The sequence below is a fragment of the Tamandua tetradactyla genome, chromosome 11 (assembly GCF_023851605.1).
Source record: "Tamandua tetradactyla isolate mTamTet1 chromosome 11, mTamTet1.pri, whole genome shotgun sequence".
In the NCBI taxonomy this organism is placed as follows: domain Eukaryota; kingdom Metazoa; phylum Chordata; class Mammalia; order Pilosa; family Myrmecophagidae; genus Tamandua; species Tamandua tetradactyla.
In genome coordinates this window covers 40,130,749-40,147,325 of record NC_135337.1, presented here as the reverse complement: position 1 = coordinate 40,147,325, position 16,577 = coordinate 40,130,749, and the positions used below count along the sequence as shown (strand labels likewise).

The 16,577-nt window shown below is 39.8% G+C and overlaps 1 protein-coding gene across 6 annotated transcripts in view; it reads right to left on the bottom strand.

The window, feature by feature from the left end:
- Positions 1 to 346: 346 nt before the first annotated feature.
- Positions 347 to 16,577, bottom strand: part of MCOLN2 (mucolipin TRP cation channel 2) — a 68,028-nt gene continuing 51,797 nt past the window's right edge. For 4 of the 6 annotated variants that reach the window (XM_077120430.1, XM_077120435.1, XM_077120431.1 and 1 more), the window contains exons 9-14: positions 15,372 to 15,521; positions 13,620 to 13,721; positions 13,377 to 13,499; positions 6,354 to 6,560; positions 4,609 to 4,730; positions 347 to 1,923 (exon numbers count right to left, since the gene is read on the bottom strand). In XM_077120430.1, coding sequence (XP_076976545.1) covers positions 1,887 to 1,923; positions 4,609 to 4,730; positions 6,354 to 6,560; positions 13,377 to 13,499; positions 13,620 to 13,721; positions 15,372 to 15,521 — 741 coding nt within the window. In that variant the 3' untranslated portion in view covers positions 347 to 1,886. The remainder of the gene's footprint in view (positions 1,924 to 4,608; positions 4,731 to 6,353; positions 6,561 to 13,376; positions 13,500 to 13,619; positions 13,722 to 15,371; positions 15,522 to 16,577) is intronic. The other 2 variants (XR_013159365.1, XM_077120434.1) reach the window with 2 other exon arrangements.

The window sequence follows — 16,577 nt, the reverse complement described above, 5'->3', positions numbered from 1 at the left end:
ATATCAATAAGCTTACCTGTGTCACTGCAAGTCAAGGAGATTAATTCCACAAGAGTTAGAAATCTCAGAATTGCACTAGCAGGCAGAAAGAGTTTCCTAACTTGCACAAATGTCGCAGATGTGTTTATTAGAAGAGTTATGAGAACATTGTTCGATAAAATCCAAACAGATAGTACAGCTGGTAAAGTGACAATTGTTTAGAATTTTTAAAAAGAGAGACAATGTTTTCACAGATACAGGGTGACCTTGAAAAACATTTTTCTTTGTTAAACTGTTCTGTCCAGCTGAAGAGAAAAGAAATAAAAGTAAACATGAAAGCCAATAAAAGAAAAACATGAGCATGGAAGACCTTCATTAATCTTTTATTCAAACGGCCATCACAGCTACAGAAAAAGCCGGAGGCTTTAACAGCAATTCTGTTCAGAGACAAAAGTAAGTATATAGGGATATAATCAGAAATGAATAAGTGATCTAATTACATACCCAATTGTGGAGTCATGAAATGACCCCCAAACCACCAGTTAAATGGCCCTTACTTTAAAAGTTGAGTATAAATCTTAATATTTTTGTTAAGAAGAGAAGTTAAATAAAATGGTAATTTTTTAGCCATGTACTGAATGTACTGATATGAGTCACTCTCTTACAAATATTAATTATACTAACTGAATTATTTTTCTTGCCTGTATTTGGTGTAGGCACATGAAGAAAGAGTGGAGGCAAAGAAACAGGAGGGAGGAGGAAGTAGGGCAACCTGGTGGGGCGCTGGAGAGACTTACAGTGGTGGACAGAGGGAAAGAGGAAGAGCCCTGGGACTGGAATCCTGCCTAATTCAAGTTCTATTCTTCACCAGTAAGTTTAAACGGTTGACACTGCAGATGGCTCAAGTATGAAATAAGTATCTGTATGAAGTGATCTTAATCTGTCAAGTTACTTTAAAAAATATTTATTGATTAACGTCCATATCCTAGCCCTTGCATCTCCTTTACTGTTTTTTAAGAAAGTGGGAACACTCTTTTGGAGATCAGGTAGTTAATAGAGATGTGGTAGGAATTTTTTCTTGAACATCCCTAGGGAGATGTTCAGAGTCACTGCCTTTGACAAACTAGTACTAGCTCCATATGGTATGATACCATAAATATATTTTGGGACAAATGATCATATTTTCTTGCTTGACAAGGGTAAATCCCCACCACAGTGGGGTTCAATTATTAAAATGAGTGAGCATTGCTACATTGGCTTCCACATGTCATTTATGTATGATCACCAATTAGCTCAAGTGGCAAGGTATCCAAATGGCTTGGATTCCTATTCATCCCACAAAGACAACAGTTGCTTCACATGTTGCTGAAGAAGAAAACATCATAGGAAAGCGGGCCAAGAAAGGTCCACTGCAAGAGGTTTTTTGTTGATTCAAGCATGATCTTTAAATGGGTTAATAGTTATCCATTTTGGAGTCTTGAGTTCGGTGTAGCAAGCCAATTTCATTTCTGTGCATTCCATGAATAAACAAATGTCTTCTGACCCAACAATCATTCTTAGAATAAACCCTCATTTGACTAGGAACATACATCTTTAAACACGTAACTGTAAACACCATTGCTTTGTACACTCATGTCACAAATTACAAGACTAAGAATTTCTATTATCACTGCTCTATTGCACCAATGCCCAGTAGTAGCATGTGGTCTTTGGTCATCACCCAAGTTTATAAAAAAGTAAGTTAGGAACTTCAGTGAAGGTCAGCCAGCTGGTAATCACTCCTCTTTCCTGCTCTGCAATTAAATAAGCAGTGTTTTCGAAAGTGCTGGTTCAAGCTGTTTCAGGATCTTTCTGCTTTGCCACTGTTAAGGGAGGCCTGAAACTTGATGGTCTTTAGCAGAAGGATTTTAGCTAATAAGTATCAAATGGTCATCACTTCTTTTCCTGTAAACAGAAAGGGGGAGAAGAAAAGAAAAAAGAGAACAGTGATTTAAAAATCTTTGAGGAGGAATAATCTACACTCTAGGCACACGTAAATTATAGATATGCTTAGTGCAAACTATGAAAGGATGAAATATTAAGAAGGAGAATTAACATTATTTTAGGTTTGAGTACCTGCTTTGGGAAACAAATTTTCAGGACCTGTCCATTTCTTAGGACCCTTTGTCTCCCTTATCTGACAAAACATTATCAAATTGCAGAAGCAGCAGATTTTCCTTCTTCTCTGCAGTAGAGAAGAGGGAATGTTAACTCTGCATCTGTTAACCAATAACATCTCTCTAAAGAACCACATCACTTTAGAACTGGATGAGGTTTCAGAGGTCATCTGGTCTACCCTGATAATACTGGAGGTTCTGAGAGGTTTGAGGGGGTAGGATGGAGTCTAGGATATAGTTAATGGTAGGGTCCAAAATGAAAAACAGATGTTCTAATGATCAGTCTGAGAGCTCTTTCAATAATTCGAAGGAAGACCAATCTGTGGTGGTTGCCTGGACTGCCTTGTTAAAAAAGAGTGTCCACATCCATGCTGGGCAGGGGACAGAGCCAAGATGGATCAGTGCTGTCTGCTGGGGGCATTGGAAAGGGAAGACACACACCAATTTTGCAATTCTCTCCTTCACCATGTCACCTCAGTGAGATCTTGCTCCAAAATTTACTCTCCATCCATAGCTTTCCTCAATTTTAACTCATTCCTTGAATCCTTGCCTTTAAATATATTTAGGTGTACCTAATTTTTGATGGAGACAAAGCTACCACTTGTTCTCAAGGTCCTATTACAATCCATTTCCCTCCATCAGGGCTTTCATTATGAACTTCATTTACTCTCTGCAGAGTTCCTTCAACCCCTCTTAAACCTCCCCCAACTTGGGAATCTAGTATTTCATCTGATTATTCTACTAAAATTGCATAAGCTGAGTTCAACCATGAGCATCATTTACCCAAACCAATAATGCCACTTCTGATTTTAATTTTTTTTTGGGGGGGGTGCATGGCCCAGGCATTAAATCTGCATGGAAGGCAAGCATTCTACCACCAAACCACCCATGCACCCTGTTTTTAATTTTTAATATCCCTTTGTTCCCCAAAACTTTCAACATCTTGGTTCCTTGACTGATTTCCTTAATGGATTCTCTGTTTCCTTATCTTCCTTAGTACCTTGTACCTTCTCATCAACCTTACCACATCTTACGTGATGTGGTAATTTACCACATCAGCAAATTACCTGCTGATACTGCTCCCTTCTTCCTCACCTCTCAGACCTAATCTTGTCAATAAGTCTTCTAGCCCACCCACTCCTCAAATCTTTGTCTCATTCTGTGTGGCTGCACAAGAAAACACTTATCAAACTCCTGGGCTTTTCGTGAGTGCAAACCAAGATCCAAAAATCAAACACAAAGACCTATCAGTTAAATGATTGCTTTTTTCTTTCTTTGCTTTGTATACACGTTATATTATACAACAAAAAAGTTTTTAAAAAATGTGCATGGGTGGTTCAGTGGTACAATGCTCACCTTTCATGCAGGAGACCTGGGTTCGATTCTTGGACCATGCACCCCCATCCTCCCCTCAAAAAGACTTAACAATTATTTTTCAGAATTCATAATTACATTCTCTGCTGTATTTTTGCCTTTACAGTTAATGCACATTAGAACAACAACTTTGAGAGATTCTTCTTACAAGGTGCATATTATGAAGCAGATCTTGAATAAGAAAATTGATTTGCCTTCAGTTTAACGTTCTGAAAGGATAAAATGTGATCTTTAAAACTTGGCTCTTCTCAGAAGACCTCATTTCATATTTACCAGACACTCTTTGGAGATGCTCAGTCATAGCATTTAAAATCCCATAAATTCATTTAAAATGAATTGATTAACAGAAAAATAAAACCCTGTGGTTTTAAATAGCAATTACGTGCTCCCATCTTCCTTCAGGAATTTGTTATGGAGAATCCTCTTCAAAAAACATGGGATGGGGATGACCTTGAGTGAGAATCCCCCAACCCTGACTGCAGGTGAAAACAAGCATGGGTACATTAAAGAAAATGTCCTTCATCTGACCCCCAATCTAGTCATCAAAACACTATAGTACACTTTGTCCATTGAGGCCCAGGCCGTTTTCATATGTGCCCTGAAGAACAGTGAGCAAAGCACATGGGATTAATGAAGAGCTACTGATGCATGCTTCCAACCAAGTCCATGTACAGCCTCCTCTCAAGCAACCTTCTTCCTCTCCTTAGGCAAGGTTATTGGTATCAAATATTGTGAAAAGAGAAAGTGCCTTCGACATTCCCAGAGTGCCATCTCCAAAAGTGAACGTTTTGACCTTTTATTTTGGCCACTTAAGAAGAGTCTCTCTCTTGGCTTTGGAGACATTATTCATTCCTTCTCGTCAGAATCTCATAATATTCCTAAGAGATTATAACCAGGGTCATGTAACTGTCTACACAGCACCATTTATAAGAAAATAATTCATTTCTAAATTTCAGTAGGAGGAAAGAAAAGAAAGATTAATTGCTTCCCACAATAACCCTATTTCTGTGTGCAGTGTTAACCTGGAGTTGATTCTTTCTTGAGAAAGCTACACTGCTCATCTCAGGAGCATGGGGACCCAATGAAACACAATACTGACCTCTTATGACAGCAGGCGCAGGACAGGAAGGCTGAGGGTTCTTTCTGAATTTCTTCTTTGCTACCACATTCCTTCAGGAAGTCCTGAAGATCTGTTTTCGGAAACCCATTCTGTTGATATTTCTTTTAAAAGTACACAATGTTGTTACCTTACTTGTAGAGCGTGAGAAATTGCTTCCTTTGTCAGCAAACCAAACCCACCTTTGCCAAACTAACACTCTCCCACACTGCTGCCTCAGATCCAAGAACTGATATTAACCATGATGAATCAACTTGTCAGTCCCCGAACACCAGGCCAGGGCCACCAGGGGAACAGAGAACAATCCAAAGGAAAACTCCAGAGAGATAGCCAAGGAGGGGTAGGAAAGGGGTATATTAATAAGGGAATGAAAGAAGTAAGCCAAAAGTCTAAAACTTGAAGCCTGGATAAGACCTCCATCCTCCATGCACCACTGTGTAGAGTCTGCCTGAGAAGCAACCACTATTTCCTCTATTTTTATAGAAACCGGTAGCTTAGTGGGGTCGAAGGGAGTAGACATATAATCCTGACGCCCCTCTTCTCAAATTTAGGGAAGTGTTGCCCACCTCAGCACATAAACTTGGCCCACCCAGGGGACATTACCACCTCAAAATCATGGACCAACACATCATGAACCTGCAGCTCTTCTCTCTCCATGCCACGCCGTGCTGCTAGAGGCAACCCCATTCCCACGTGAACACTTATCTCCCCTCCCCCATGAACAAAAAGTACTCAGAAGTTTTCCCAAAGAGGCTGACTTTCTTTTGAGTTAAGTCCAAAAAGTGTTTAAGCAGAGGACAGCAGCCAAAGGCACTGACATCCCTGGCTGTTCAGATACCGGATGTGAAACAGGGCTTGCCAAGTGCTACCATCTACTCTGCCCCAGGAGGCAGAGCTTCTATCAAGCTACAGATCCATTAAATGGGCTCAGCCTGAAAGGATACAGAGTCCATCAGGTAGCTTAGGAAGGTGGGAAACAAAACAGCCAAAAAAGTTTAGGCCATGCACAGGGATCCATATCACCCGGTGTACAGGTGTGGCAATACCTGAACGGCTGTCAGGGTAGTGCCACCCCTTATCACTGAAACTTGTTATCAGAAAACCTCAGTGCCAAAATGTTAAAATAAATTTAGTTTGAAATGTTAGTGATCAATGAAAGGGAGGAGTAAGGGATATGATATGTATAATTCTTTTTCCGTTTTATTTTTCTGTTGTCTTTTTATTTCTTTTTCTGAATTGATGCAAATGTTCTAAGAAATGATCATGATGATGAATATGCAACTATGTGATGATATTGTGAATTACTGATTATATATGTAGAACAGAATGATCATATATTAAGAATGTTGTGTTTCTTGTAATATTTTTTTAAATTTAAAAATCAATAAAAAAAATTTTTTTAAAAACCCAAAAACCTCAGTTCCAGGTCATCACACAGATAGGTACATCTGTCAGTGCTGAGATGGACAACTCGGCTACTTATTTACCAAACTCATCCCATCCTTATCCACTTCCCTTTCTCTTTCCCATCACACCTCTGAACACCCACCCTGACTTGCAGTCACAGGGATGATGCTCTCGATGGATATTAAAGAGTTAATCTCCAGCAACTAAAGATTTTTAGAAAATCTCAATATCCTTAGTGAAAAATGCAATATTTTCACGTCACAATCTATACAGAATTTGCACTACACTTTTAGCAGCAAATACTGATGATAATCACTTACCTTGATGGTGTCATAAGAATCTGTAATAAGTGCAATAAAAAGGCTGAGAATCATATATATAAAAAGGCTGATGAAAGAATATAAATAGAGGCGACTGAACAGCCAGACCAAGGTGCTTTTCTGCTGGATTTGAGCGAAGGTTGCAAACATATCATCCCCGTTGACCAGAGAGAACAGACATTCGGCAACTGTGTTTAAATCTTCAAACTGCAGGAGTGAAAAATTAGGTTCTGAGATGTATTTATATTATGTTAAAATGCAGAGAGGTGTCTAGTTAGCTTGTCTTGTTGCAGCTGTTGTGGTTAAAAATAACCTATTTGTTGTAAGATATGGAGGATATTACAAAAATAGGAAAACACTAAAAAACAACATACGCTCAGAGATAGTTTCTTGACATTTCACACGTCTTTTCCTATGTACTTTTTCATATACTATGGTATTACATCTAAAAAATTTGGATCCAGATTTTTTTGTGTGTTTACATATGCATTCTAGAAACTATCTGGAGACTCTTTGTTATATAATAGATCATTGCTTGCAAATGCCAAATTTAACTATTTCCCTGTTGCTGGACTTCCTAATAATGTTTGTGTTATAAAGAACAATATAATGAACAACTTGATGCATAATGCTTTTTTCCTTATGACTGGATCTAAGGCTATTAACACTTTTAAAGCTACCTTCTGCGAAACTGCTTTCTGAAAGAACTGTAGCAGCTGTAGATTATAACCAGCAATATATGAACATTCCTGGGAAATTAGTATAGGTTCAAAAAATTTGCTAAATTAACAGTTTCACAGTACCTTTTCCAAACACTGGTTCAGGTAATTTTAACACATTAAGAAATAAAGATTGTCAGAGCTGGAAAAGTGCCAAAGGATGAATAATCACGGCAAATGCCTTCCAAGCAAGGAAGCAGGCCAGCCTGTGATAGAACCAGGGTGGGATGTACAAGAAAAGTAACATTCTGAACTGGGAAGAAGGCTGAGCAGTTTACCAGTGAGAGACGAAGGAGAGGATCTGCTCGATGCACATGGGAAAAATACAGTACTAGACACAAGAAGCAACAGCAAAAGGGGGTGGGGGAAGGTGACTGTGCCATTCCGTGAAAGGTCTTGTTTGGTCTGCTAAACACTCCAGACTTAATCCAGCCCGTAGCTGGAAAAGAGTAAAAACCTTCAGCCAGAGGAGGGGCATGAGCTCATCTGTGTTTCTAAAAGACATTTGCTGGTACGAGTTAGATCTCCTAGAAGGGGAGAAGCCTAGGTGTAGGGACGCGCATGAGAAGGCAACTGCAGGAGTCCAGGAGATGGAGCAGCTCCTAAATGGGAAAGGGGGGAAACTGAAGAGAAAAGAAGACTGGAGAGGGGCCAGCAGGGAGGGATTGCTAACGGGCTTGATTTTAGACAAGGTAAATACGAGTTACAGGTAGAAATGCTGATCATTAGGTAGATGTGTACACCTGCAGTTCAGAAGACAAGCCGAGGCTAAAACGGAATGCCAATGGAATCCTGGAGCCAGCCAGCCACATTTCCTAGCTTCAAGAGGTTGAAAAAACTGGTCTGCCACATTGATTAAAAACAAACAGTGGGTGCTTAATAAACTATTCTTTCTAGGACCAGAGAGTTACAACATTATATGAATGTGAAAAGCCTCTATCCAATGAGCAATAATTAACCAATAGATAAAAGAAGATACAGTTTTCAGAAATACAGGTGAAACGGGTGACTGTTTCAAAGACATATCATGTTGGTTAATAAACCAGAAAGCTGGTTTATTAAATAATCAGTCAGCTGATTGCATTTATGACTGATGATATCTACGATCAACTAAGGGGAGAGTCTTCCACAGTAAGAAAACTCAATCAATTGGATTTAATCCACTCAGTTGAAGTAGAACTTTCTTCTCTACTTCAGCCACCCAGCCTTCCTGGGGAAATTCATAGAAGACCTTCATCAGAGTTGCCAGCTCATGGCCTGCCCTATGGAATTTGGACTGTGCATCCCCACAGATGCATGAGACACTTTGATAAAATCTCACATTTATAAATATCTCCTGTTGGTTCTGTTTCCTTAGAGAACCCTGACTAATACATGGGCTTTCCTCCCCAATCACCTTATTCCTATCAGAAATTCCAATCTCCTACCACAGAAACATCTACTCCAAAGTAATCGCTGTGTTGACTTGATCACTGACCCCCCTCTTCAATTGTTAAAGTCCTGTCTGTTCCTCTGACACATGTCTCTGATCTACCCTTTCTGTTCTACTCGGATGTAAACACATATGTGGCTTATTACAGCCACCTCCAAGGAAGTCTTCATTCCAGCCTCTTCACCCTCCACTCTAAGCCAGAGTAAAATCTAAACTTCATAGAATGTTCCTCTTAGGTCATTTCTCCTACCTAAGGCTGGATTCAAAATAAATAAATAAATAAAAACAAACCGAGAAGGTCTGGATTAAGTCTCTCCCTCATGTGTCTCATCCCATCTCTTCTTCATCAACACTCATACTCTGTGCTCATCTCCTCCCAGAAAACCAGGCTCATTTCTACATCTTTACTTGCTTCACCTGGTATGCTCTTGCTCTTCTCTGTGTCCCCATCACGTCAATATTCAAGAGCTATTTCAAATTCTACTTCAAGGGGGACTGCTCTGGCAGCTAGTCCACAACCCAGCTCTGTTCTCTGTATTAGTCAGGATCACAGAGTGAACTCCTGGATGGTCTTCTAATTGTTTTAAACACAATCCCGATATCCAGTAGATAGTAAACACCATGTCTTATACCCCCAGCCCCATGGCTGAACGGGACAGGGTCGAGGTTGTAGCTAAGGAAAAGGGCACACAAGTATATCAAAACCACACCTTTGCTGCATCAACAACTTGGACTAAATGGACTAAAGCCACCCTCCATAAAGATCTTGAAAGAATATTCCCATAAGCAAATCACTTAGTGGTATGCAGATTATCTGACAGTGAGACTGGCAGCTCCCAGAGTAAATTGTTTTTATCCCATCAACTAGCCTTAAGGCTGAGAAGTTAAAGTTGGTTTTTCTGGGTGTCAATTACAACTTTGACATCAGCATCAATAATTCATCTCACTCATTTCTTTTGCAATCTGGCCAATTTCTTTCCTTAGCTTCAAGAACCCCTAGCAGGCTGCGCTCCAATTTTTCAGAGCTGCAAAGAGCCAGAAGGTAATATCTATCAAATTTAGTCCTTCTTGATTTTGTAACAGTCTAGATGCAATACCTGTCCTGCTATCAATGTTATTCACAACTATTAGTTCTCTCTCTCCCCTCTGTATGTGAGAATTCTTTTAACCCACCAAAAAGTTAAAGTGGAGACCCAGTTAAGTGATTGGCATATACTATGCATTTTGTCCCACAAAAGTGGCTGTGAATCAGAGAACGTTTCAGTGACCAAATTCTATGGTACAGTTGAGCTTAAAAAAATGTCCCAGGTTAAGGTCCTTTTGTGCTTTTGGTCTAGAAAGACAGCATATACTGGGTGTTGCTTCAGTTCTTACAAGATTGCATGTTCCTAGAAAGAAGGCGATTCTAAGCAGGTGCTTCTATCTCTTTTTCTTGTTGAGAAAGAATCCCAGTGGGTTTTATAGGACCACAGTGAGAACCCAATCACAAACAAATGATAGTTTTGTGACTGAACTAAAAAGAACCTTCATTTGTATGAAAATATGTCCTGGATTGCTTTATATCAGAGAATAATATTAAAATGTGCTTCAAAAGCTGATGCTACAAACTGTGTTCAGCATTCAGATAAAATGTTTTAACTGGCTAACAATTATTTTGAATAAGAGAGTGCTTGGCTAAAATCAGAGGCTTTGGAGGCATGAAGACATGATGCAGTTTTCCTTGAACTTTTTTCATGGCATCAGCAAACTCCAACAATTTTTCAGTGCTCTGGTCTTCCCACTTGCAAAATGGGGGATATGCAAGACTACAATTTATTCCTTATGGTTAAAAGGAATAACCATATGTAACCAAAAGGAACATAAAAGGCATATTAGAGTAATATTTAATAATTCAAGGTGAAGTCTGGAAGAACATCAGCAGTGTCTAGCCCTCTCTACCCAGACATTTTAGAAGGGCGCTGTGCCAAAGTCCATTAGTGCTGGAAATGAATCTCGACAGCATACCTTTGTATCTTTATTCTCTTACAGTTGAATCATTGAAATTCGATGTCTAACAGGAAATCAGAAAGCTAAAAAGTTGTGGGCCTGCTCCTGCCAAACAGTGGGGTAAAATAGTAGTTTTCCTGATACCTCCTCTCTAGAGTTGTTTTGTTTGTTTGTTTTTCTTTTCTAAGAAAGGGTTAACTTCCACACTCAGGGCTGCTACAATTCTAAATATCCTAGAAAATCCTGCTGTGGTGCTTGGCTTTTCTAGTCTTCAGGAAACACTGAAGGACTTCTGGTTCAACAGATATTAGCAGAACCTGAAAATCCTGACAGTTTGGCTTAATTTGGGGGTGGAGGGATGGAGGGAGGAGGTGCAGAGAGCCAGAAACATTTTTCTAACTTCAGCTTCAAAAAAGAAGCAATATAGAGAAGATAAGCACAAAGTCCAGGTCCAGACAGAGTATTTTCTCCCACCACTGACTAGTGCATTCACTGAATTTTTAACTCAATTATGCATTTCTCTGAAACATTAGCCTGGAGAGAGATGGGAGATAGTCACTGCAAACAATCCTGCCGGGCAACTCTTATAGAAACATCATTTATCCCTTTTCTTTTCCAGTGGGAATAATGGAGAGCTCACACCAAGAGAGAAACATAAACCTAGGGCTGTGGTTTTCAATAGGTAGCCACAAGCCATGCGTGGCTATTGAGCTTTGAAATGTGGCTGGTCCGAATTGAGATGCATAATAAGGATAAAATACACACCAGATGGCAAAGACATGAAATGAAAAAACATATATATCAATATGTTATATTGATTACATCCTGAAATAGTATTTTAGATATATTGGGTTACATAAACATGTTAATAAAATTAACCTCATCTGTTTCTTTTTTTAAGGCAACTAGAAAATGTTAAAGTATACATACATGTGACTCTCATTTGTAGCTCACACTCTGTCTATTTCTATGGGACAGTGCTCAACTCAGAGATTCCCAGTTTCATCCAGATCCTTTGAAAGAACAGAATTGTCATATGGAAATGCAGCCAGACTCATGAAGCAAATAAGCCCCATTTTCCATGAGGAAACTTTGAAACACATTTAAAGAAATAATGATTATGAGGCTCTCCTTTCACAGTTTACCTAGAAGTATCATCCTGCTTCTTGTCATACTAAATGCTCATTTGCGATGGTCCATTTTAGATAATATCAGAAAAAGAAATCTTACAGGGGACTGGTCAAAGCATGTGCACTAAGGTCAAGCAGATGTTAGGTTTGAATAGCACAGGCAAATTATTTAACCTATCTGGGCCCATGTATTCAAAAAACAGGGAGGGTTGACAAAGCAAGAGAAGTGAAGAACTCGGACAGCGTGCCCAGCACACATGGCATTTGAGAATGCTACCTTAGTAAAATTCACGCAACATTATCTGAGCACCTTGTAGAATATTTATGGGGAGATGGGGGGGTGGGCAAAGGAAATAGGGCCACTTGTCCAGAGGTTTTGGGACCAATGAATTAAAGCCAAGATCCTCAGGCTCAGAATTTATCCGACACAGTGCAACACTACCCTCTAGCGACAAAGACGCAGAAACGCTTTCAGAGCACGACGCAAAGAAGGAAGAAAATTGTGGATTTTCTCGGGCACTAACTGGCTAAGTTCTCCAGATCGGAGAGATCATATCAAAGAACAGTTTTTACTCATGAGTCATCTTCAGAGCAGTGACATGGAATTGGAAAAGCACAATCAGATTATTGAGATTTATTATTAACCCGGAGGCTGTCACTTTGTTAATTACAGCTTCTCAAATAGGAAAAACAATAATTCTCTTTGGGCATATTAAATGTGATCCTTAATTAAAGAGGAGAAAGCTGGGATCCCAGGTTTCTGGGCTTTATGTTGGTAAAAACATAAAGCATTGAGGATTGCTTACCCTTTGTGAATAGTTTGCAAACCAGATTAGATTAATACAATTATCAAGGACAAACATTAAGGCTGAGATGTTAAACAAGCTAGGAAATAATCCTCTGCATTTTTACCTCTTTTCTCCTTGCAGAGACCTTAAGTGAGGATAACAGTACTCTGGGGTGGGGATTAAATGAGAGCACACAGAAGCCCAGCATGCAAACAGTAAGTGTTAGCTGCAATTTTCAAGGCCATTACTTTTGTTCCAGCAGCTATAGGCTCATAGAAAAACAACTGTAAGTTATCCTAACTCCTCCTACGTTTTTGGTTTGAAAACAAGACCTACCTCGTCTCATTTCCTGATGTATCTATCTCCCAATCAATTTTATCACTTTGAACAAGAACATCAGAGCATATCTTTGGTGTCTGAAATAAGGATGCTGACTTAAGCCCACTAATGTTTTAGAATTCAGATACTGATCTTTAATAAGGCTCAAAGATGATGCTGTAATCAAAACCACCTGCAAAGCCAAGAACTGTTATCATTTCGATCATAAGCCTAATGTGGTCATCCTGAGCTGAGTCTTCCCACCCTCATTCCCCCCAATGAGTGTGGATGAAAACCCTAATACTTAAAGTTAGAAATATTTGTAATAATTTTTCTCATTTAATTTTCATTTTTGCTCTAATGATCTCATGTCCAAATATTTCTCATTTGATGCTCAGCTGAGTTAGTTTGCAACTTAGCCAGTCCCGAATGACTATACAATGTGTTCTCTAGTCCCTTACAATTTTTGGTTCAATATCCTGAAGTCACTTCAATATTCTGAAAAGAAAAAGGAATGGAAACGGATGGAAAGTTGTGTTTACTGATGTGAAGGGTGTGTGCTGAAAGATGGGAAGAAGGCAAGTGCTGAAAACCTGTTTTTAAGGGTCCCGAGTACCTAATTTATGAAAGGAAGGATTTTTATTACACACCTTGTCATGATATGGTCCCAAGACAATCCAGCCACAGAATGTGTAACCCAGATAAATCATGCCAGCACATGCACAGAACCGAAGGACTTTTGGCAACGAGGCTTGCATTGTTAAAATGAGCACCTGAAAAAAAAATCAGCACAATGGGAGAAATGAAAAATAATATTTTAGAGGTATTTTACTGGAACCCAAAGAAGAAATGAGTCTCAATCCCAGGGGCACCACCCAATGGCACATCCTTACATTATATGTTTGGAAATAACCCAGGTATCTGATGACTCCAACCCAAACAAACAGTGTAGACGTTCCAAGCAAAATGCTGCACAGATCATAATTTGTGAGATTCTGGGAATAAAAAAAAAAGTAAAAATACAGATAAGTAAAATTCTACTCCATTCAGCTTTGTTCAAAGAAGTAATAGTTTACAGCATTAGTTACATTAGCCTCACTTTAAATGGTTTGGGAAAGAATGGACTGCCTGCCTCCCTATAACTAATGCAAAGTATTTTTTAAAAGAATAAAGAAGAAAAAACTCATTTCCGAATGAGTTTCTCATTTCCTTTAAATACTGCAATTGGCCATACCAATTTTTTTTTCTAATAATATCCTGAAACAGAAATTGCATCTATCACTGAACTAGGCATCACAGAACATAAACTCAAGCAAGGTATTTGCTAAATATCAAGCAACAGGGCAGGCCACAGTGGTTCAGCAGGCAGAGTTCTCAGCTGCCATGCCAGAGACCCAGGTTCGATTCCCTGTGCCTGCCCATGTAAAAATAAATAAATAAATATCAAGCAATACCATTTGGCTACTTTTGGAAAAAAGCTCACACATTAATTGCTATCAGAGTTTCTGCTCTCAAGGGATTTTAGGTCTAGTTGAGGGGACAAACACACAAACACAACTCTACTATAATGCACTTAGTGCAATGAGAGATGCAACACCCGCCCCCTCACAAAGGGCTTCCCCAGTGCAAAGCAAGACCTGGGAGGGCAGGCTGGAAGAAAGCACAGCTGGTGAATGGACTGCTGAGAACCCGCAAGGTGTCGGAGAGGCACAGTACCTGTGGGTCAGTGAGAGCCAGGGCAGGAGCAGGAGGCAGAGCCAGATGGCGGAGGGCCATGGAGGCAGAAGGGATTTTAACAGCGAGATAGGCATTTCTGGAAAAGCTCCTCGTACAGCTGTGAATAGATCTGAGGGATACAAGACTAAAGGCAGGAAAACCAATTATTAGGCTGGGTGTAGCAGTCCAGACCAGAGAGAAAGGCAGTCAGGGGGAAGAACTGGAGAGACACTGCCATGGTTAGGAGGGAAAATTGGTACGACTTGCTGATTGACAGCATAGCACAGAGAAGAGCCGTAAGGCAGGGAGGAAGGAGCCAAGGCTTCTGACTGCTACGAGACTATACTGACTAACTTATATAATGTTGTCAGGCAACTGGTAGGCACTTCATATGTGCTTCCCTTCACTCCCATCGAAAAAAGCAATGAATAAATCATGGCTTGTTGCCACTGGCTCCTGACATACTTGTACTGATCCCTTTTTAGGTTAGTTGCTCTTTCTGCAATTAAAAAAAAAATAAACAAGGCCTTGGGTACACAGGTGGTTAGATGGTAGAATGCTTGCCTTCCATGCTGGAGACCCAAGTTTGGTTCCTGGACCATGCACCTCCCCCTCAAAAAACAAAAACAAACAAAAAACAACTGTAAAAAAAATAAACAAAGCCAACTCAACCAAGTTTGATTTGATTGTAAGCTTCCTGGGAGATGCTCATGATATCATCTGTCACAGGATATCAATTTCCATTCAATTTTACCTTTATGAGGGATTAATAAGTCAGAGAAGGCTTTCCTTGTATGGGTATGAGAAAAGAAAACAGGAGAACCACAGTATTCTTCACAAGGATTTTGTATCTTAAAATGCCTTATGTCATCCAGAAAAATATAAAAGACCAATGGGCTTTGCCTTTTATAAAACGGTCTGCACCTCACCTTCACTTTGATTTCCATTTTCAATATGGATCCTATTATTGTCATTAGGTCGCTGATAATCACCAGGACGTACCATCCGTTGATGAACTTCCATCGGTCAGTGTCACACACACTTCGCTCGTACTTCTCCAGGAAGAAATTTAGAAATCTCTATGGTGAACATTTTAAAAAGCATTTCTTACAAACCACACTGCCCACCGGAAAGAGAAGGCAAGCAAAAAACAGTGCTCTGCCTGTAAAATGACACAGCAGTACCTTTTCCAACTCAATATATCCACCTCAAGGGTGGAGAGTGTGGCTCACAATTTCCCTCACATTCTACCCCAGCAATGAGTGAGCGTTCAAGTGCCTTCTCTGTTAAAGGCAGCATTAAATGGATGCCTTATGCTTTTGCTCCAATGGACTCTGGTCAATACAACGAATACACAGTACGTTCCAAATACTTCACATGCATCAACCCACTCAACCCAACAACTCAATGAAGCAGGGACGATCAGCCTTATTTTTCAGATAGGGAAAGATGGGGGAAACTGAGTCACAGAGGGGCATCCAGGATTTGAACCCAGGTGGACGGGCTCCAGAGTGTGTGTTCTTAACCACTTCCCAATGCTACCCCCTCACGTCCACAGACTACTACCTCTGCCTTGGATTCAGAATAGGAAGGATTTGGGGGAGGTGGCTTAAGAGACGGGGACATTTACAAAGTGAGTTCACAAGGATTAAGGAAAACTGAGTGTAGACTATTTCCTTGCCTCACAAATGGTTTTCCAATTCCTTCCTATCTCTCTTGACCCCAGTACGCATTCACACACATGCCACAAACCATGTGTGAATAAGACTTGGAGAGCTGGAGTACATATTCGTAAGAAGAAGGCAAAAAGACAAAATGAAACTCAGAGGAGATTTTTTTTTTAACAATTTCAGAAATAGGATAAACTATTCTATGCCTCATGATAACCCATTTACCACGTCTCTGTGTCAAAATGAACTTCCAATTTGAAGACATAAGATAAAACCCACAGGTGCTATTACTCTGTTCTTAAGATCACGTCTGAATTTAAAGGGCCTCATGTATTCTGGAAACATTCAAAGGCTTCAGAGATCACTACCATGCGCCTGCCCTTATTAACTCATTTTTTTTAGGCAGGATAATTATCTGATCCCACCTGTCATAGCAGGAGCTTTAACTCACTGTGCCTGCTGATT